General features: G+C 45.3%; 1 protein-coding gene and 1 pseudogene across 2 annotated transcripts in view; one reads left to right on the top strand and one right to left on the bottom strand.

The window, feature by feature from the left end:
- The window catches only part of RBM34 (RNA binding motif protein 34), a 59494-nt gene that overhangs the window by 29528 nt on the left and 6776 nt on the right, over positions 1 to 23190 (top strand). For both annotated transcript variants that reach the window (XM_085856149.1, XM_085856148.1), the window contains exons 7-9: positions 8609 to 8692; positions 8804 to 8867; positions 9965 to 10007. In XM_085856149.1, the coding sequence (XP_085712275.1) occupies positions 8609 to 8692; positions 8804 to 8867; positions 9965 to 10007 (191 nt within the window). The remainder of the gene's footprint in view (positions 1 to 8608; positions 8693 to 8803; positions 8868 to 9964; positions 10008 to 23190) is intronic.
- LOC147012261 (uncharacterized) lies at positions 4325 to 5352 on the bottom strand (annotated as a pseudogene).

The following is a 23190-nucleotide window of genomic DNA, read 5'->3' as shown; positions in this document are numbered from 1 at the left end:
GGAGGAAATAAAAATGAGGAGATGGAGATAGATTGGGCACATACTGCATATGGAAAACAACATCAACATCATAAAACGAGTGATGCATTGAAGGTCTGGAGGTCAAAGGAGGGTTAGACGACTTATAGACAGTGTGACCATTCGTTGGCTTTTTCACAAAATCTTGGCTATTCGTTGTTCACCTTGGCATCTTGGTTTTCTATATAGCCGATCAGCCCCGGTCCGAAATTTTGGTCACTGGTATCAAATTAGGGGAGAATGCTCATAGTGTTTTTTATGAAGGTATAAACCCCTATAGTTGGAAAACATGTGATAGCATTGTGGCGGTGGCAGCTTTATGGGAGTTATCCCCCTTTTTCCAAAATGCCCGCCAAATGCTCAATACCGTATATATAGCAGATTTTAGACCACCTAGAGCAGTGATACTGGTGTCTACGACTAGGTTTGAGGAGTCAGATATATCATTTCTGTATTTCCCTCAAAATATTGGATACAGCCTTAATATTAAAATTCAAGATGGCCACCAAAATGGCTGCAGACACATATTTAAATGACCGCGTTTAAGGTCCTAGAACAGTTACGACAGTGATTTTGGTGTACATTTCCAATATTTTAGGTAAATACAGAAATGATATATCCAACTGTTGTGAAATGTACATGATGACTCTAATACTCATCATTTACTGTCAATAATTGCTGTCCATCGGCATCCACATCGTCATCCTCGTCCGTACTCTCCACATCATCTGATGACCGATTCTCGCAGTCTGACAGTTTGCACATATCAGTGCACTTAAGTCCATTTGCCAGACATACACAATTTGGCAGCGTACACTTCCTTGAACATTTGCAGGCCAGTAGGGCCAAGATAGCCTCAGGTGCTGGCTGACCATCCATCCAATCCACTACCATTAATTTCTCGGCTCCATCCATGTCAATTTTCCACCCTCTGCCAATGGGACTTGGTACACCTGGGTCTTGCTCAAGACATCTTCTCCATATTCCAGCCTGGTAGTTTGCCCTTTGTGCATGTTTGACTAAGCAGTCCCTGCAGGGTGGAAACTGATGACTCTCTATCTCACCTTTCTTAACACAGATCAAGTTGTACCTGAGATCATTGACCTTGGTGAATGCTGCTTTGGGGCCATAGAGGTGACACACTCTAGTTTGTTCATCAGTTATGAGGAGAGGTCCCATTCCTGGCCCAACTCTGTGAATGTGTTCTTGATTTCCCTGTTGTTGGTCACTAATTTTAGAGCACTTGCCTTCCCTTTACCTGCGAAAGCACTGGTAGTGTCACTTCCAGTGTATGCATGTATACCAATAAGAGCTCTGCAGACATCTATGCCGACAGCGTCAGCGACTTTCCCGATGTCAACTAATCTAGTTCTGGTTCCAGTTCCACATTTCTGGAATAACGGAGCTCCTATCTTGTCATGGAATGCCAAACACATGAAAAAGACATCTGTGTCCTCTGCGCATATCACTACAGCCTGGTAGCCCTCTCTAGCAGCATGGACAGCATGAAAAAGTAGGCGCCCATCTGCTTCCTCCTGCTGGCACTGGAGATCTGGTACCTCTTCACTGCCCTGTGATGTAATTCTGTAGCATTTGTCATTTACAGTTACATACAGAATCTTCTCATGTAGTTTCTCTCTGTACACTGGCTTCCTCCATTCACTGACAATGAAGCTAATCAGACTGGTTTTGTTAGTTATTCCTGTCAGGAAACTTCTCCATTGCCTCACAATCTGTGCGCTTGTGATACCCTGCAGCTGGTGTCCAGTCTCTTCACCTCGTGCCGATCTCTCACTGTTCTTGATAGAATTCTCTCGATACGTGTCGAACACAACATCTATTCTGATACTTTTACTTCCTTCACGCAATGCCATAGACAGTATTGTAGTGGCAATGTCTCCAGAAATAGCTTGATCACCCTTTACTCTTTGAACTAAGTTCATTCCATTGACCACAGAAGCCGGATTTTGTGGGAGTTGGTCTGCTACTGTCACATTCTTCTGCAAAGTAGTGGCTAAGGAAGCTTTGTTTGTTTTCGTGAGTAATCCGTCTGGGGTAGAGAGAGCCCAGGGTAGTGGTCCCAAGGGGTGAGAGAGAGGATGTCCTCCATCGTGAGATTGTGCCCTTGTGCCATCACTATGATGCGACCAAACAGAGACCGGTCAGCTTTCAAGATTATGTCCTTCCCACTTGTTTTCACTACCTTCTTCTTACACATATTTGTGAATTTCTTCAGCTTGTTAGTTTTCATCGGATCGTGAAATGGTTTCACTGATGGGTCGTTCTCCAGTCTCTTGTTCTGGAAAGTGGCATAACTCTGCTCTCCAATATCACATGCCTTCATCAGGTCAGAGGCAATGTCTCTGGGTGCCGATTTTGCAGTCGAAATGCTTATGAGGTCTTGCTTCTCTGAGAGTGGGTTGACCCAGGCTTGAATGAGGCTGCCGACTGTCGACACTGTTTCCTCATCTTTTTGGATTCTGGGCTTCTGTAGATCAGCATGGTTGAGTTCTGATTGGTTACCATGCATCATGTCTCTTAAGTGTCCAAGAAATGCACTGTGGTACTCTGCTGTTATGTAGTACCTTTTGATGGCTCCTGCTTTTAGGCTGAACCGTGACGTGCCTCCAGGAGTCTGAGTATCCTTGTTCACCGTAACCTCAATTGTCTGATCTACAGGTATCCGGCCAAAGGGATTATTGCTGGACCTCTGCACTGAGAAATGACCTTCCTGGAAGGCTCTATGTACATCAGGATTCTTCTCGGGAAGATTTGTCATCTGAGCAAAGTATGCAGACAGGTACTTGGCATAGTTGACCTTATCGTAGGCAAAACACCATGGGATCAAAGTTCTAATGGCATTGATGTGCAAATCCCAGTTTCCCTCACGAGAAGCACGCTGAAGGCCAAGTATCACGTGCTCTACCATGTCTATGTATGACATCCAATATCCTGATAGCTCCTCATTGTTGTGGCGGAGGTGTTCCGTGAAGGCTCTCCACAGGATCATCAACTCTAATAATTGTGGACTGTCGAGGAGATCATTGAAGTTATGTTGGTTGAGATCATCAGCTATGTCGTTCACTTTGTCTACACACAATTTGATCACAGCACTCTTCTCCTCGTTGCTGTCTACCCATAGTGTAAACTCTGCCCATGCCAGTCTCATCAAAGCTTCATAGATGCACTTGTGGACCCTGATAGCACGATTGTACTGTTTGCCATCAATTACCCCATTAATGGACCCCTCCACGACTATCCCAGCTTCTATGCATATGTCCTTCAAACCTGCATCACAGAACCGCTTTCCTATGATACTCAGTGCATTCATGATGGTGTGGAATGTTCCCATCCTCAAAAGTACATGGGAAAACGCTCTTTGTGCTTCCAGGCAATTTCAACGGCTTTTGCATAGAGTGCTTGATCCATGACTACGACAAGAGTGTCCAGAGATAGCTCATTTCTGATTAGATCTGACTGCTTGAGAATTTCATAAACTGTAGTCAACTCTGTAGTTGGTGCATTGATGGTGGGCAGGTACCCAACAACATCTTCTGAGATTGATTCTTGGTCCCTGGTTTTGATATTAAACCCAGTCCAACTTGGGATTGTCTGACAGTCTGAGTTTGTTTGTCTTGCAAGGACCCATGCCAGGTTCTTGTTACAGGCGATTTGAGCAGACTCTTGTGCTTCCAGGATGTGACTCTCGCTGGTTGGTAGAGGTTGTGGACCTACACGTGCACAGGCTACATAGACTTCCAGCTCTTCGTGTTCAATGTTGACTGATCTTTGTTTCAGTTTGTCAATGATTGGAAGTTCAGTCGTTGGTGGATGAGGTCCATAGACCTTAGGCTGGACCGCTATTCTGTTGACTCGATGTGATGTACCTTTTCTAATAAGTGTCTCATCCAGTCTGTCTATATTATCCCATGCAAGATTTGTGAAGACATCGGGCTTGATGGAGACTGGTAGAACAGCTCTCTGGTTGAAGCCCATTGCGAACTTCTGGAGACACAGAGCAGTATCATTCTCTTCCAGCTGGTCATAAGACACCCCAAGTCCAAACTTATTCAGTGTCCGAATGACCTCAATGTTTCCAGTGAGTGCTTTTACCGCATAAGGAAGCAGGAAATGTTTTGGTGGTTTATACTGCCCACGTGTCACAGCGTATATCATGTCCTGGCTAAATGACTCGACTAGAATAGTAGTCCTTTGGGATTTATTCGTAGTACTAGTAGGATTTCAAGTGAGGAGCCCGACCAGAAATCGCTCTCGCTGATTTGGTATGGCGATATGAGTAGCGACATCAGACGGATGATATGGCCACGGGGTAGAAATCATGTCCTGCTTGATGGCCGTTCGGATATGTGACGGTCTGATCTATGATCTTGTTGACATCTGTAGACTTGGCTTTCCAAAGCTTGAGCTCCCTATGTAGAGTCTGATTTTCCAAGACAACATCCTTTAATGATACACAGCAGGGAACCATCAACAACTTTCCATTGTCGTCGGGAAATATTTCCACTGCACCTCCAAGCTCGGACTTCAGTCTTCTGTGCATTTCTTCTTCGTTGAATCCTTCAGAAGATTAACTCCACCAGACAACATTAATGATTCAAGTTTTGTGGTCAAGGATGTGACTGGTATAAGCCTCTTGTTGGGAATAATATCTGCTCTGATGTATTCGAAAAGTTCTTTGTAAGCTTCTCCTTCAACCTTGTGATACAGTATAAATTCATGTGTCTCTTTCTCTTCTTCATTCTCATTGTCTCTAGTATAATTCCTATAGCATGAAGTGTGATAGTGTGCCTCGGCGGCAACAATGTCTCTACTGGTTAGTGCTACCATCCTTTCGTCTCCCTTTCTGACGGCACTCTCTCGTAGTGTTTGATGTACTCTCAGTTGTGAAGCTAGCGTAATATAAGTTTTTCACGTGTATTGGAGTGCTTTTGGTACTTGACCTTGCTACAGAATATGCAGATCGGATCATAAACTCTTGATTCTGTTGTCGATCTTCTGGAAGACCGTTTTGGAGGACAGCCACTACTACCAGGTAGATCACTACTGCTTTCACCTGCTTTCCTTTTCAAAGTCTCCAAGTCTCTTTTCATGGTGAAGATGCTTCTACATTTTCGATGATAGAACATAATTGGAACTTCTTTGTCCTCAAGCGTTTTTGCAACGTCTAAAATGGGGACATGATTCCTGACTTTGGCGGCTTCAAGTAAGGTTAGCCAGGAGTCATGACTGAGGACTGATTAAATGTTCATCTTCGTCGGATACTGCCTGGTGTATGATGCACAGTTTCTTGGTGGGTCCCTGGGGCGTTTCCATGCTGACGGACATCTAATGCTAGTCTACTGTATTCCAGGCTTCTTACGTAGAACTTCCACAGCTACCACGATACCTGAAAAAGAGAATATAAACATTATATTACATATATATATATATATATATATATATATATATATATATATATATATATATATATATATATATATATATACATATATATACACACACACACATACACATACATTCAGCCTGGGGGGTTTGTCGGTATCAAATCGGGGGGGGGGGGGGCGGAGAGATGCTCATAGTGACTATCTTGGCCGCCAAAATGCCCAGTACCCTATATATAGCAGGTTTTAGACCACTTAGAGCAGTGATACTGATGTCTATGACTAGGTTTGAGGGGTCGGATATATCATTTCTGTATTTACCTAAAATATTGGAAATGTACACCAAAATCACTGTCGTAACTGTTCTAGGACCTGAAACGTGGTCATTTAAATATGTGTCTGCAGCCATTTTGGTGGCCATCTTGAATTTTAATTTTAAGGCTGTATCCAATATTTTAGGTAAATACAGAAATGATATATCTGACCCCTCAAACCTAGTCGTAGACACCAGTATCACTGCTCTTGGTGGTCTAAAATCTGCTATATATAGGGTATTGAGCATTTGGCGGCCATTTTGGAAAAAGGGGGATAACTCCCATAAAGCTGCCACTGCCACAATGCTATCACATATTTTCTAACTCTAGGGGTCTACACCATCCCAAAAATCACTATGAGCATTCTCCCCCTATTTGATACCGACCAACCCCCCAGGCTGATCGGCTAATAGGTTTTCTTGGCGTATAGATTTTCTATTATCATCGCTTTTCCGAAACCTTGTGAATTCTTGGCTTTTTTTCATTGGTTCACCTTGGCATTTATGAAAATGAGGAGTGGTCACACTGCCTATAGAGACCTGGCAGTGTACGATGGAAAAGGAGCCGTGGGAGCCAGAAACCACCTGGATGGTGATCGGTCAGAGGGCCCAAGACAGACTGAAATGGCGCAAGTTCCTCAAGAGGATTCGTATGCCTCCATGCATGACAGGATTGCAAGCAAAAGCAACCTCACAGTAACGTTTACCCATTCAACAAGACCTTGCAGGCCTGTTATGAGGCAGCAAACATCACCTGTTTGGACAACCTCTTTACCAGACCTTCTCTCAATGGATCATGTCTTTGCTGAATCTGCTCAGCAGCTTTCACCAAGATATTTCAGACTTCCTTCAATTGGTAGATCTCTACTTATTGGCCACACCACAGTATTTTGGGGGCTATCAATGTGGTACACAAAGAGTTGAGTGGATTAAGTCTACAAAATTCTATCCTTTTGTGTGCATAATCTGTATTATTTATTTATTTCAGCCAATTACCCTCACTAACACACACACACACACACACACACACACACACACACACACACACACACACACACACACACACACACACACACACACACACACACACACACACACACACACACACACACACACACACACACACACACACACACACACACACACACACACACACACACACACACACACTTCTCACTGTCTTCCTGCTGCTGAAGGTGTCATTTTTCGTAGGATACATTAAAAAAACTGCACAAACGCTGAAATGTCTGTAAAATTTTTTCAAGCTGTCTCCTCCGACCCGTCATGCCTTTCTTTGGCTCTTAACTTCATGGGAGTACTTTACAAATCCATTGTTCCCATATTTCACCAGTTCACCCCCATCCACTCTGCTGCTTTCACGTCTCTCTTCCAGATACAAGGTGGAACTGGGAAAGCCATTATTTCCAAATGTGTTCCACCTGGAAAGCCCATTTCTAGACATCCACAAACGGTTGTGAAAAAGTTGTAAAAATTGTTAAACGCCTCAAAATCATGACCATGATGACAATTTCTGAGCGTTGATGCTATAAAATGTATCGATAATGGGATTCTTGATATCTCAAAATCGTTGAATTATTCGCAAATTCTGACAACTAAACAGATTCACAAACTATAACCGATTGAGGGAAAAATTTGAAAACCTCGACTGCAGCAAATATATTGGGGAATTCAGTGTTCCACTGGTTAAATTTTTAATTTTATAATTACGATTATTATTATGTTTTTTTTTGTCAATTACGCACTTGTTTGCAAATCATAAACTGAAGTACAAGGATTTACAAGGAATTATGGCAGAGGAGTCCATTCAGCCTATCATGCCTACAACACACCAATACCAGATTTAATCAATCCGTCAATACCCTTACCCTTCGTGTGCAGCCTTTTGGCTGCTACACTGGTACTCATTTTGCCGACCTCGGAAGGATGATCAGCTGAGTCAACCCTCTGGTGTTAATTCAGTGGAAAAAACAGGGCTTGAACTCAGGACCTGAGGATCCCAAGCCACCACCAGGTTAAACAAAGTAGTCGCATGACCGCCTTATGCACTTGAATTTTTTTTTCTCTCTCAAACTGTTCACTGAAAAAAACAGTGCTATTTGTGAATGTGTTCAGATTTTAATCATGTTGAGGGAGGCCTTCATTATGCATTGGATTAACTAGGCCAGTCGAGTCATGTCAGATGTCAAGCTTAGCATTAAACCAAAAAAAAACGATCACATGACATTTTGAGTGTGCAAATGCCCCTGCCCCTTCCAAAATAAATAATAAAACATTGGTGTGAAATCAAACAATTCCACGTGGGGTTTCCAAGTTTTCTGTGCAAATACTGTGTGACTAAAAATTACGGATTGTAAGCAAGGAGGTAGCATGCATTAGTAGCATGCTCTTTAGCATGGATTATCATGAAATATTGTCACGTTGTATCATGACAACAATGCAGTTTTTTTCCACACACCCAGAGAACTTTGAATCTTTTGTGGCAAACATTATTATTTTCTTGATTCTGAGTTTGGCAAGCCTGCACCACTAATTATCTCAGATGTTTTCACAAGACTCAAACAAGCTTGTATTGCTCTGAAGGAAAGCCAGGGCACAACAAAATCGTCACCTATGATCTCAGCTGTATCACCTATCCGCTTCCTCAAACACTCAGTCTTGTTTGGCCTTTTTTTTTTCTTGGTTTCTTCCGTTCCCGTCCCCCCGCTTTTTCATGCGGCTCACACAGTACAGGACACCGGATAAAACACAGGACAGGGAGTTACTTATTGACTGTCTCTGCTCCTGAAAGACCTGGATGCTCATCCCATCCCTTTCCACACTTGTCTTCCATTCCCTTTCCTCTCCATCCACAAAGACGTAAGGTGCACCCAAATAGGAGCAACATTCATGCGTACGTGGTGTTTCAGGAACAGCAGTCTGTCTCAGCAGCACTCGAAAGGTGAGTAACTTTTATTTTGTTTTGCACGTACCACACAGCATGATGGATTCTCCAGTCCTTTGCCTTATTTATGCATTTGGAGGTGTTAGATCTGGGCATTTTAATTTGCAGGAATGGTGCAGAAATCCAGGATGGTTTTCACATCAGAGTTGACTCTGCCCTCGGAGAGAAACAGGTTTGTGCAGGCTTTTTAATGCACGCACACGACTGCATTATGGGCTGGAAATTAACATTCCACACAGGGATAAGCATCAACGTTGCTCCTGCCTTCTTAGCTGACCTTGCAGTTTGAGTTCAAATTAAAGTTTGTATTTCAATGCTTTTTGTCAACATTCCTTTGTAATTCCTTTTGCAAGTCCGTTTGTTTGGACTCGTAGTTTTTTTTTTGTGCATTTGAGGCCATCTGCTTATTATATTTGCAGGGAAGTGGAGGCTAAATTGAGTGAATTACAATTGATGAAAGGAGATGGTGTTCTTGGAAAATAAGGGGATTGGGGTTGGGAGGAAATGGAGGAGAGAGAAGTGAAGGGACATACGAGTGAGTAAGTGAGAATGGAGAAGGGAAATGAGAATAAGAGCCACTCCTTTCGCGTCTAAAGACACATCAGGTTGCCGAGGCAGTTTTCCATTGGCTAGGGGGCACAATCCTGTACGGATCGCCATTCCGACGCAAGGTGGGCTTTTTGTTGTTCGTATGTAGCACAAGGCTGTGGGGTAGCACCATTGGCTGAGGGCACGGCTGTGCCGCTGATGCAATCTGCTGTTTAGGCCTTCTGCTGTTTAGGGCAGGAATTTCTAAATTGTCCATGGTACCGGCGATAGCTTGCCTACTCATCGCGAAGGACACCGCGAGATCTTTGACGTCCACCAACAAATGCCGGCAGATGGGATGCCCAGTTTAATGTCCATCGGATGGACAGCACACAAATCGATGAATTGCCCTGGCTGCGAAACTCCGGGATGACAATTTATAGCTGAGTCGGGATTCAAACCCAGTTTGGACAGCTGAAAGGCGAGTTTGTGTACCTCAAGGCCACCGTCAGCCCAAGATGGGTGTGAGAGGGGTGTCAATAATTTTACCATTTTTGCATATGTAATATATAGATGATCCCATTGCTCTCTTTTACATTTACTGTTGGAGTTTGATTTTACCGCAGTGACCTTGTAAAAATTGCAGATTACCAATTTCAGATGCATATTCATCATGTCATAAATCAAATATTTGGCTTGTTTATTGTGCAACTTGAAATGTTGACTTTTATCTGCTTTCAGCACGACCATAAACGATCCATTTTTATTGGAAACCTGCCTTATGGTACGTCTCGCAAAAATGAAATTCACTTCACATTCTTTCACCACCTTCAGTCACAACTACACTGTACAGTACTTAATTTTCATAGTTTACCATCTTTCCGGTGAGCAAAGCTCGGCGCGGACAAAAACCTTGGCACGGACAAACCGTAACAGGCTTGATTGTTACTTTACATTGTGCTCATTCTTTAATGAGGGCCATAAAATACAGTATCATAATGATGCATGCCTGGTGTTGGGTTAATGGGGGGCTTGGGATCTTCGGGTCCTGAGTTCAAATCCTGCTTGGCTGTTGAATTAATACCAGGTGGGATTGACTCGCCCTGTCATCCTTGCGAGGTCGGTAAAATGAGTACCAGTTTGCTGGTATCCTGTGTTGGAGTGGCGACCCGTCCAGGATTGTGCTCAATAGCCAAGGAGACTGCTTAGGCAGCACCAACGCTCTGCACAGAGTATGGTCCCAATGGATGGATGGATGGATCATAATGATAATAATTGTATTTGTATAGCATATTTTACTTATGGATACAAGGTTCTCATCAACTTTGTTATCTATCATTTTGATTCAGTTCTCATTAACAGCAGACTTCCTCTCCTGTCGCAGTCAACGTGTAGCCCTAAATGGAGTTCTTTCATCGCCTCTACCTGTCCAGGCTGGAGTTCTTCAATGTAGCGTTCTAGGTCCTGTTCTTTTTCTGGTTTTCATCAATGATCTCTCTGACTCTCTGGAAAATCTCTTTGCTGATGACTCCACCCTCTGCCGTACCATCGGTCATCCCTCAGACCAGCAAGCAGCAGCTTCTTCGCTCACTGCAGATCTGGGTAAAATCACAAACTGGTCCAACACGTGGAACATTTCTTTCAATCCGGACAAATCTCACACCCTCACTATGTCTCTCCCAAAGGACCGTTTGGAACCCCCCCCCCCACATCCACTTTCTCAACAATCCTCTGGAAGAAGTCCTTTCTTTCAAGATTCTGGGTCTCACTATCTGCCATGACCTTTCGTGGGAAAGCCACATTTCAAACCTCACCTCCAAAGCCAGTCGCCGACTGGGAATCCTCCGTCATGCAAAGTCCTTCCTCGGCCCACCTGAGCTCCTGACCACTTACAAAGCTTTCGTCCGCAGCCTGATGGAGTACTGCTCTCCACTCTGGGCTGGTGCTCCTGCCTCCTACCTTTCTCGGCTTCACGCCGTGGAAACCAAGGCATCTCCCACAATGAGGCTGAGTCTTTGGGCCTCTCACTCTCTCACAGCAGGCTGGTTGGTGGTCTTTCTGTCTTCTGCCGTTTCCTCTCCAGACTCGCCCCCACCCCCCCCCCCCGCTCTCTCTGTGATTTGTCCCCTCCACATTTCCGCAGGGCGCTCAAGGTCTGCCAACAACCCCCTTCTGGTAAAACTACCAAAATCACAAATCACTGCTCACCTTCACTCTTTCATTCCTCTTTTTTTTCCTGCCTTTGGAATAAACTCCCTCACTCTATTCAATCCCATTCTTCCCTCCAGGCCTTCAAAACAGCTGTTCACCACCACCTCTGATCATCCCCCATCCAAATCCTCGATCCTTTCTACCCCCGATAATCCACCCAAGCCCACCTCCTTCAAATTCCCTGCTTTTCTTCCTGAAAGTCCCTGTAATGTCCATCTTGTATTCCCCATGTTCCCCGTCCCATCCCTCTCCCTTCCACAGATCTCCTGTCTCTGTTCCCCACTGTTTTGTCCTTCCCACTCCCGCCCCTCTTGTCTATGCCCCCCCCCTTGCTGTGCATTGTGTGTTAGCTCTCACACGAGCCTCGACAAGGTATACAAAAAAAAGAAAAAATGATGTCATTCAGTGGGACAGCCACTTCTGTTTTTAAATTTTTATTTATTTATTATTCCTTTATTTGTTTTTGATTCGCTTTTTCCAATTCTGATGATGAACTAACTGAAATGAAAAAGTTTATCAAATGCTAAATGCATCCATACCTTGGCCTTGTCTGTTTAATAGTTTTTATCACTTTCCAAGTCTGTCAAACACATGATGTTTTAAGAAAAAAGTTATGACGAGTTGGAGGCACACAATCGTCTCGTCCAGAATGCCATTGTGTGCTGTATTGTTAAGATTTCCCTTCATTGGAACGAAGGGGCCTAACCTGTACCATGAAAATCATCCCCAGACTATTATTCCTCCTCCACAAAACTTTACCGTTGGCACTATGCATTTGGGCAGGTAGCGTTCTCCTGGCATCCACCAAACCCGAATTTGTCCGTCGGACTGCCAGATGGTGAAGCGTGATTCATCACTCCAGAGAACCCGTTTCCACTGCTCCAGAGTCCAATGGCTGTGAGCTTGACACCACTCCAGCCGGCGCTTCTCATTGCGCATGGTGATCTTAAGCTTGTGTGTGGCTGCTCGGCCATGGAAACCCATTTCTTGAAGCGCTCAACGAACAGTGTTTGTGCCGACGTTACTTCCAGAGGCAGTTTGGAACTCCGTCGTGAGTGTTGCAACCGACGACTGACGATTTTCCTACGCTACGCGCTTCAGCACTTGGCGGTCCCGTTCTGTGAACTCATGTAGCCTCCCACTTCGTAGCTGAGCTCTTGCTCCTCAATGTTTCCACTTCACAATAACACCACTTACAGTTTACCGAGGCACCTCGAGCTGGGCAGAAATTTGATGAACTGACTTGTTGGAAAGGTGGCATCCTATGACGGTGCCACGTTGAAAGTCACTGAACTCTTCAGTCCTGCCTATTCTCCTGCCAATGTTTGTCTATGGAGATTGCATGGCTGTATGCTTGATTTTATACACCTGTCAGCAATGGGTATGGCTGAAATGGCCAAATCCACTAATTATAAGGGGTGTCCGCATACTTTTGGCCACGTCGTGTGTGTGTGTGTGTGTGTGTGTGTGTGTGTGTGTGTGTGTGTGTGTGTGTGTGTGTGTGTGTGTGTGTGTGTGTGTGTGTGTGTGTGTGTGTGTGTGTGTGTGTGTGTGTGTGTGTGTGTGTGTGTGTATATATATATATATATATATATATATATATATATATATATATATATATATATATGTATATGTATATATATATATATATGTATGTATATATATATATATATATATATATATATATGAGCCTGGTGTTGGTGCAGTGGTTAGGGCAGCAGCTTGGGATCCAAAAGGTACTGAGTTCAAGCCCCGTTTGGCCACTGAATTAATACACCAGGGGGTTGACTCAGCCTGTCATCCTTCCGAGGTCGGCGAAATGAGTACCAGTATACTGGGCCGGTGTATACCCCAGTTAAAATAGGTGTACCATATCCCTGTGTCGTAAGAGGCGACCAGGGTTGCGTCAGGAAGGGCATCCGGCGTAACATGTGCCAAATCACTATGCGGATCATACGGATGATCCGCTGTGGCGACCCCGAACGGGAGCAGCCGAAAGAAGAAGAAGATATATATATATATATATATATATATATATATATATATATATATATCTATATATATATATATATATATATATATATATATATATATATATATATATATATATATATATATATATATATATATATATATATATATACGCTCGCTTTGGGGATCGTTGACTGAATGTTCTGGGAAGACTGTGTGCCAAATCACCCGTGGTGCAGGCGTCACTCCCTTTTTTAGGCAGCTTCATGTTCCTGTCACAGGCTGCATGTGTCCGTGCATGTGCTGTTGCAGGCCATGGTAACACTTGGCTACGCCATTTGTAAAACCCCATGTGAGAGGCTTCACACAGCACACTTGTGTCCTCCATGTTGAGGTGCGATGAAAAGACAATCAGTTTGATTAAAGAAGCATGCGGATCAGAGATTGAGGAAGGGGAGAGAAAGAGACAGACGAGGCCGAGAGTGACGGAGCTAATTCGACATCCGATTCTGGTCGATGCTAATTGGGGATTGCTTACACTTAAGGTACCAGTGGGGCATGCTTGCACACTGCAAGCAACTGGTGCATCTTACATGCAGACATAATAGATATAAACTTTATATATTTGATGATGTAGATTTTGAGAGATTTATATCCCAGAGCACTAGGTTACAATGATGTGCAAGCCAAAAGATAAACTAAAAATGTTGCTGATTCAAAATTGACTTCATCAAACAATGACCCAAAAATATGTTGTCATGTGACCCAAAATGCAACATAATTAAACACGCAATATTTAAAGTGTGCTATCATGACTACGATTACTTGGTGATGAACAAATTATTACTAAGATAACTTCGGAATTATCAACACTTGAAACATATCAATACTTCAGCATATCATAAATTGGAGACACACAGTAGACCGAGGAATCACTTGTAATTCCATCCTTTCTAATGTATAAAGTCTGGTCTCCTGTGACTTTTTAAAAGCCTGTCTTTTCAGAAGGACGGACACTGAAAGAGCACACCAAACTGTAAATAGTAATATTTTCAAAGCAACATAAAAATATATGATAGACCATGGAATATTTTTACATTTTTAATTGAATATTGCAATCGCTTACAGCTGTACACTGTTTAGAGAGGAGGTCAAAGCACCGTTAAAACACACGTCAAACGTAGAAAAAGTAAAGCTCTTCACCGCACGACCTTCCATGGCCGCTGCTTAAAGCAAAGTGAAAAGCTTGGTGAGCACAGCTAGTTGTATCAATTGTTAACATTATTTGATGAAGCATCCCATTTCTTTGTCCATTGTCTTTTGACATGTGACCTGCAGTGGGCATACAGCATCTGCACTGGCTAACTTTTATTTGTGGATATTTTCGTTGATGGAACTTTTTCGACTGTTTTGTGGTTTGTTTGTTTGTTTATTTTCCTCTGATATTGGCTTGCAGTTGCATCAAAATGCAAAATTTCAGCTCACTACCCCACTGAGAAGGTAGTAAATATTTTTGTCAGTGAGTGAATGAGTGGTTCAAAAGAGGTTTATATATTGGAGAGATAACGGATGAATAATGAACCCCTCATAAACAATCAAGTCATTTTCATATATATATATATATATCGATCTATCTATCTATCTTCTATATATATATTACTAAAACTCTCATCACGTATGTATGTTCCCAAAATACAGCCAAAACGGTACACGATAGCGCAAACATTTTAGGGCCATCTTACTCAACATTTGCCTGCGGTATGCAGTATCAAGATGCTCAGGGAGAGGGGTATGGCTGGTCGGCCTAGATCTCGCGACGAGTCGAGCGACCCCCACACCGCGACCTCGTCGCCGTCCGCCGTCTTCCCTGCAACTCCTCCGCAACTTCTCTCCAAGCTCGACTCACCCTCTCTCAGTTCCACTCAGCTCTGCCCCGCTCTTCTCCCAACTCACGCTTAGCTCCACCAGTTCCACACTCTTCTTGCGAGTCGCCTTGCGCTCGTCTCTTTATAGGTCTCAGGAGGAGCCGATATGCAAATATGCGGATCAAACACGATTGGAGGCAGGGCCACGCCACCCTCTGTTCAGTCATTGGTCGGGCAAAAAGGGGCGTGAACCTACCTTGATCCGCTTATCTGCATAAACGGACTTCACATACACTCGCTTGGAGGCGGGGCCAAGCCACCTCGCGTTCGCCCATTGGTCAGAGGGGGAGTGGATGCGAAGCATTTTAGATCCGAATTTTCCCCTCGGAAAGGCCGCCATTCGCGCTCGCGGCTCGGTGCGTTTGGCACCAATCGCCGAACGGGCCCTAGACAGCCCGACGTTCAGTGTTCACAGGTGGTGCGGTTGTTGGTTGTGAAGGAGAGAGGTGAAGGTGGTGGAGGGTTTTCGGTGGTGGTTATGGTTTCGTTTGGGAATGGCGGTGAAGTGATGTTTGCGGGATGGAGTTGTGAAGGTAAAGGTCGTGGCTGTTTGCGTTGTTGGCGGCTTAATGGTCGAAAATAATAATAGAGAAAGAAAAAATGGCTAAGTGAAGCATCGCAGCCTGGATGAATCGCACATATTCCCTCTATACAACGGGTGTGGGCTAACTACACATGGACTTACCAAGAAATCTCATCTGAGGACTCTTTTTGGTGTAATGCGAATTTCCACAACCGTAACAATATATATATACATATATATACATATATATATATATATATATATATATATATATATATATATATATATATATATATATATATATATACATATATATACATATATATATATATATATATATATATATATATATATATATATATATATATATATATATATATATATATACATATATATATTTCTTCTTCTTCTTCTTTCGGCTGTTCCCGTTCGGGGTCGCTACAGCGGATCATCCGTATGATCCGCATTGTGATTTGGCACATGTTTTTATGCCGGATGCCCTTCCTGACGCAACCTTGGTCGCCTCTTACGACGCAGGGACATGGTACACCTATTTTAACCGGGGTATACACCGGCCCAGTACACTGGTACTCACTTTGCCGACCTCGGAAGGATGACAGGCTGAGTCAACCCCCTGGTGTATTAATTCAGTGGCCCAACGGGGCTTGAACTCAGGACCTTTTGGATCCCAAGCCGCTGCCCTAACCACTGCGCCAACACCAGGCTCATATATATATATATATATATATATATATATATATATATATATATATATATATATATATATATATATATATATATATATATATATATATATATATATATATATATATATATATATATATATATATATATATATATATATATATATATATATATATATATATATATATATGCATATATATATACATACATATATATACATTTACATATATATATACATACACATACATATATATATATATATACATACACATACACATACACATACACATACACATACACATACACATACACATACACATACACATACACACGAATTCGCGCCCGCCGGCGTGCGAACGGCCACGTAACTCGAATCGCGGCACGTTGCCCACCGGACGGACAATTCTGTCGTGACCCTCTCGGACTAACGCCGGGAGCTAGTCACGGGTGGGCCTTTCAGCCTTACCACGATCGTGCCAATCGGCCCCCCGCGTGGGATAGGGTTGTTCGCCTAAGTACCCACGCGGAGGGTATACCGGGCGATCGCAGGTCGACTCCGGACACGGGCCACTTAAGCGACCCGTTCCGTACTAGCGGGATAACCGAGCGGTGTTATCGTCGGCCTCGACGGTTCCGATTAATTATCGGGTGTATTAAGCCCACTACCAACCCTTTACGTGAAGCAAGATGGAGATTCAATTAAAGAAAAGACGAAGCGAAACGGGAAAACAGTTCAACATAATACACATTTATTCCGCGGCACACGGAGAGCACACATATACAATTACAACAATTATGCACCTACAGCAAATGCTACAAAAGAAACACAACAATGCAGATCTAATACCCACTACGCGAGCACACGGCAACACTTACACAGTTTTACTTTACAGACGGCGCCAACAACACATTTACTCAAAAGCAAAAGAAAATGGCCACCCTCAAAGACAAGGGGGCAGACGGGGCCTGTGGGCCAATATTTGCGCGGGACCTGAAGGAGCGGTCAGGTCCGCGAGACCGGGTGGATCCTACCCGTGTCTTTGTGATGAGCTGCCAATGTGGTGGCGCGGCGGTGCCCCGACTCCGCGCTCCTTCGCGGGTTTTGTTGGCACTGCTTGGAGTGGGGTGGGAACGGGGCCCCCCTTTTCGCACTATCTCAGCGCGGGGGGGGGGAGGGGGGAATTGTTGATGCTCTGGGGAAAGAGGATAGCTGGCTTGCTTGGGTCCCGCGACGAGCGATTCCACTGCGAGCTCGTCGCCGACCGCCGTCTTCCTTGCCTCGGACCCGAGCTATTCGGCCTCGTCCGCAATTCTCCTCAGCCGACTGCAGCAAACCACCTGTACGCCTTCGCCTCCCGACTCACTCCCCGCTCCTCCAAGGCCGACTCTGCGCTCAAACCGACTCGACCGCGCTCCAGACTTCCTCTCTCTACAGCTCCCCGACAGACTCCGAACCCTGACTGACTGCGAGCTCCACTCGGCTCTCTGACCTCTCCAGACTGACTCTTCTGAAACTGACTCCCGCTGCCACACTCTGCCGCTGCCACACTCTGCTCTCCAAAACTGACCCTTTTCCGAGCCCGACTCGACCCTGGGCTCGGCACTTTATAGGCCGGCAGGAGAACCCATATGCAAATTTCTGGATCAGAACGAGCTCGGGGGTGGAGCCACGCTCGCCCATTGGACGGAGGAAAAGGGGCGTGAGTCTCCCCTGTTCCGAGAATTTGCATATCCCGATTCTACTCCCCCTTAACATACGGCCAAACCGCCCCGTGCTTGCTGATTGGACGGATCAGAAGTGGGCGTGTATCATTCCTGATCCGAATTCTCCTCGGAAAGGCCGCACTTTTCACTCGCGGTTCGGCGTGCGTCCTGTACGAGTCCAGGAAAGCCTGACGCTCGGTGCTCACAAGTGGTGCGGGAATGGCCGCAGAAGGAGAGGTGAAGGTGGTGGAGGGTTTATTGTGGTGGTTTATGGCCATGGCGACGTTTAGAATGGCGGTGATGCGATGTTTGCGGGAGCGAGTTGTGAAGGTAAAGGTCGTGGCTGTTTGCGTTGTTGTTGTTGTGAAGCGGCGTTGCGGTTGGTGGTTGTTGTGTGATGGCGGTTGAGACGTGGTTGGTTCAAAATAAAGATAGAACAGAAAAACGACTATCTCAAAGGGTCGCAGCCCGAATGAATCGCATTTATTCCCTCTAAACAACGGGTTTGGGGCTGACAACACATGTACTTATAGAGACGTCTCACCTATGGGACCTGAATGGTGGTTTGCGAATTTCCTCAACCACAACAATATATATATATATATATATATATATATATATATATATATATATATATATATATATATATATATATATATATATATATATATATATATATATATATATATATATATATATATATATATATATTAGTTACAGCCTGCAGCACACCAAGCTAACATACGATCAACCCACTTTTATTACCCTCGCCAAAGGAAAGGGTATTGCATTTGGGTCCGTTTGTTTGTCCACACAGAACTTTTTCTCTGCAACTGCTTGTCAGATTGAGACGGAATTTTCACCATTGGTGTGACTACTCATGTAGAAGGTTTTTATGATGATTATGACGTCATAGGTCACGTGGTGTGGCAGCCATATTGGGAAATCAGAAAAACTTTGGACCTCTATCTCTGAAACCGCACCAAGGAAAAAAATGACTGAGCACAGAGCAAGTACTCCTCATGGGGAATGAGTGTGATTTTTTTTTAATGATGTCATCAGGGTCCTTATTATGACATGATAATTGCACATGTAGAACGCCACATCCGATCAGTATGAAAAATTTGAGGGTCATCTTGGGATAAAATAGTCCACAGAAAAAAAAGAATGACATCATCGATCACGTGATTCGGCACTCATATTGTTAAAAAACATTTTTTTTTAACTTCAAAAGTCTTCTTCTCTGAAGTGGCTGAACAGATAGATGCCAAACTTTACATTTATAACCGCCTGTCCATGCAAAACAAAACGTTCTCACACGAATGATATTGTGACGTCCACGGGACTTGAACAGTCCCGCCAACGTAGTATGAGCCAAAACGATGGAGGCGGTTTATTTATTTATAACCCAAAGATGGCGGTTTTAATTGCTCTACTGCAAACGGGACGAGGAAGGTGGCACGAGTCGCTTTTCACTGAGTTAATAGTGTTTATTTCTCTCACCAGAAATAATAATACTCGGCAAGAGGAGGGATCCGGGGAGATTCGACGGGATGGTGGTGTGGGTTCGGCGTGGGGAATACACAAACAATTCCAATGGATATACAAATCTCAAACCCTCTAAGGCGCCAGGTGCACGCACGCACACACACACACACACACACACACACACACACACACACACACACACACACACACACACACACACACACACACACACACACACACACACACACACACAACGTACCTGGTCCTGGTGGTCAGGCTGGCCCGTGGTGTAGACGCAACAGTCCCTGGATTGGCGTCGGACGAGCTGGTGTTGCGCTCGTCAGGGGCAGGAGACACCGTGGTGCTGTCGACCTCCTGATCTTGGCCCAAGTCCGCTCACAGCCGCCAGGGAACCAGTTCTGGCACCAAGTTGCGAGCAGGAGAGGGAGGCAGGTCTGCCCGCCGTTCGACCCCGTACTCCGAGCCAGCAGAACCCCAGAGCTAACCGAGGTGAGGCACGAGGCACAGCAAGGCCACGAGACACGATGAATCCAGGAACGAACCAGCGCAACAATCGAGCGCGCTCCGACCCAACAGCCTCCACCAAAACCGCTTTTTCTTTCTCGATCTTCTTCTTCTCCCCTTCTCCCCGAACAGAACCTTTTTATCCTCGAGTCCTCGTCACTTCCAATCGAGCCGTTTTATTGGCCCTCCGCCGTCGCCTTCCGCCAATCGTGATCACGGGGCGGAGCCATCCGCAGCACTGTCCTGTGACATCACGGCAAGCCTCCAGGGAATACTAACAGGGTTTACGCGAACACACTTACCCTATCCCGTCTCCCTATCTAATTACGTGACAATTATCATTTCCCCCTTAAAGAAATGGACATTTACTAGACAACTTATCACCAATGAATTGCAACTTATTACATCGAGATCCTGGTAAACTCGAACAGCATGGCATACCTAATTAAACATCCTAATTACCCTTTGAATGCATACCCCCCCCCCTCAGACGTAACACTGCCCCCTCCTCTGGTACCGCAGCTCCTGCAAGGTATATCACAGGCGCTACCGTACCAGCCTTAACACTTACTGACTCACACCCAATTAACCTAACGAAATAAAGTAGGAGGGGCAATGGGCAGCGAGCCGCAGCTAACTTACCTATCCTGCTTAATGTACTACCCCCTTATGGCCTTATCCTCGCCGAAACAATCATTCATTTTTTTTTTACTTTTATTTTATCACATGAGAGCACTGAGCGAAGTTGCACTCCATCCTCTGGATCATCGCTCTTGCCCAACACTCTTCCAGTGATCTGGGGAGGGGAAACAAAAGGTTCCACAAAAACACAACACTTATACTTTACATTCCTACTCTAAGCCTTAACGACACTATTCACAGGATATTTACACTTGACCGCCTCCCCCAGTGGATGCTAATAGACCCAGCGTTACCTGGGGAGCCAATTTTCAAATTTGCTTGCCCCAAAATTATGCAGACATCATGCCCTTGCTGCACATGTCAAGTTGTGCAGGATCGAGTGGGACTCGTACATCTTCACAACACTCACACCATGGTCATCATCACATTTCTCGGTCATGGTCCTCATTTTAATCATGCAGGCTGAATCCCGTTGTGGCCGTGGGGTGGGTTACCGCAAGATGATGGGGGCATCTCAGGTGCAACCATGCCCACAGGTAAGCTTTAGTCCAACCCAGACGTTTCTCCGCCCCGCTCCCTTTGATTCCCACCCCCCTGGTAGCCATCAGCTCTAACCCCGTACAACACACTGGAAGGGGTCTCACTGGCTCCTCTGGCCTTCCTGGGTCGCCAAGGTCCTACCCGCCTTGGTCGCCCAACCAGACCCTCTCCCAGTTTCCTCCAGACACTGTCACCATTAGCCACCAGGGGTGAATCTCCTTGAAGGGGGTCACAATTCCCGCTCACCGTGAGTTTCAGCTGCGTGAGTTTCAGTTTCCCTGCGGACAAGCACATCATCCCCACCCACAAAACCCACATGACTCCCCCACCCCATCGGCCTTACATGTGACACCTGCATTTCTAACACTTCACCAACCATGACCTTCCCTGTTACCACACCATGTCCAATAAAAAAATCAACGTGTGCACCATACATTTCACTTCTTAACTTGAAACAACTCACACAGCACTTCTCCTCACCCGATCCACGCACCAGCCATTGGACAGCCACTTGTGCCCGCTTTGTTACCAATTACCCACTCTCCCTATTGTCACTCTAAAACCCAGCAGAACTTACAAACCCATGCCAATTTTCCCACAATTCACTTTTTTCACCAAAGGAGGCACTTCTCTACAATCTCACCAGCCGAGCATGGCCCGATATGCTCAGCCCAATCTAGTCTCCCCGACCCCCGACAGTGATTTCCGGACTCGACCTATGTAAGGGCACCTCGGATAGACCTGGCAGTTCCACAGGATTCATCCTCTGAAGCATTTGGGTAATGCCAATTTCTCCCAGCCCCCCTCCCTGATCCCGAATCTCCACCTGTCGGATCGTCACCGATGGCCTCTCTGGCACCCGACCCGGCCGTCTCCACGAGGCCAGCCTGGCCGCGCACGCAGCCGCTCGGTGCACGGTGGGTGGATCCTGTAGCTCCACTAGCGCTCGGATCTCAGGGTCAGGAAGAGCAGCTAAAAATTTCTCTAGTGCCAGTCTGTCCCATGCCTCCACTGTAAGGTCCCGATACGCGATCCTGACTGATTGGTAAATGTCCTGTGCCAGCTCCTGCACTGTCTCGCCCGGCTTTAATCTGCGGTGCTGGAGCTGGGCCCGCACCAGATCACAGTTCGCTGCGAACCCAAACCGACGGCTCAACGCCTCGCAAATGTGGGAGCTGGTCAACATCCCCTCCGCGATCACGTTTAACACATCTGCGGCTGGTCCCCGCAACGTTGCCACCAAATTCCCTGTACGTTCCCGCTCATTGCACCCGTTTAGTCGGGAAATACACTCAAATTGCGTCAGAAAAGCTTCAAGGCTCCCTGACCCGTCAAAATTTACCAGGGGGATCACTTTTCCGGTGGTTCGCTTCCCAGTTTCTCCCTTGTCCGAATCCAGCCCAGGGATCAAACACCCTTGTGGCTGCGTATCCAATTTCGGAGCCCACTGTGGCCAAAGATGTTTTGTGGTGAGGGTCTCATGGGTCAATTTTGCCTCCTGTTCCAAACGTTGAATGGACCGATTCACCTCTTCCCGCAGGATCTTCTGGGCCCGCACAACCTCCTCGAAGGCTCCGTCGCGAGTTTGTAGCTGCTCCTCAACCAACCCGGACACTCTACTTACAAAAGACGGCTCTACCAGGCCTTTATCCAAGACTTCATCTTGGCTCATAATTTTATCTTGTTCGTCCAAACGAGCCTCCAATCCTTTTACCTCCTCCGCCAAATTCATC

This window comes from Eptatretus burgeri, chromosome 15 (assembly GCF_056783735.1).
Source record: "Eptatretus burgeri isolate ZD-2024b chromosome 15, Ebu_testis_v1, whole genome shotgun sequence".
In the NCBI taxonomy this organism is placed as follows: Eukaryota; Metazoa; Chordata; class Myxini; order Myxiniformes; family Myxinidae; genus Eptatretus; species Eptatretus burgeri.
Note: the sequence above shows the minus strand (reverse complement) of the source record. Positions and strands in the feature narration are given on the sequence as shown.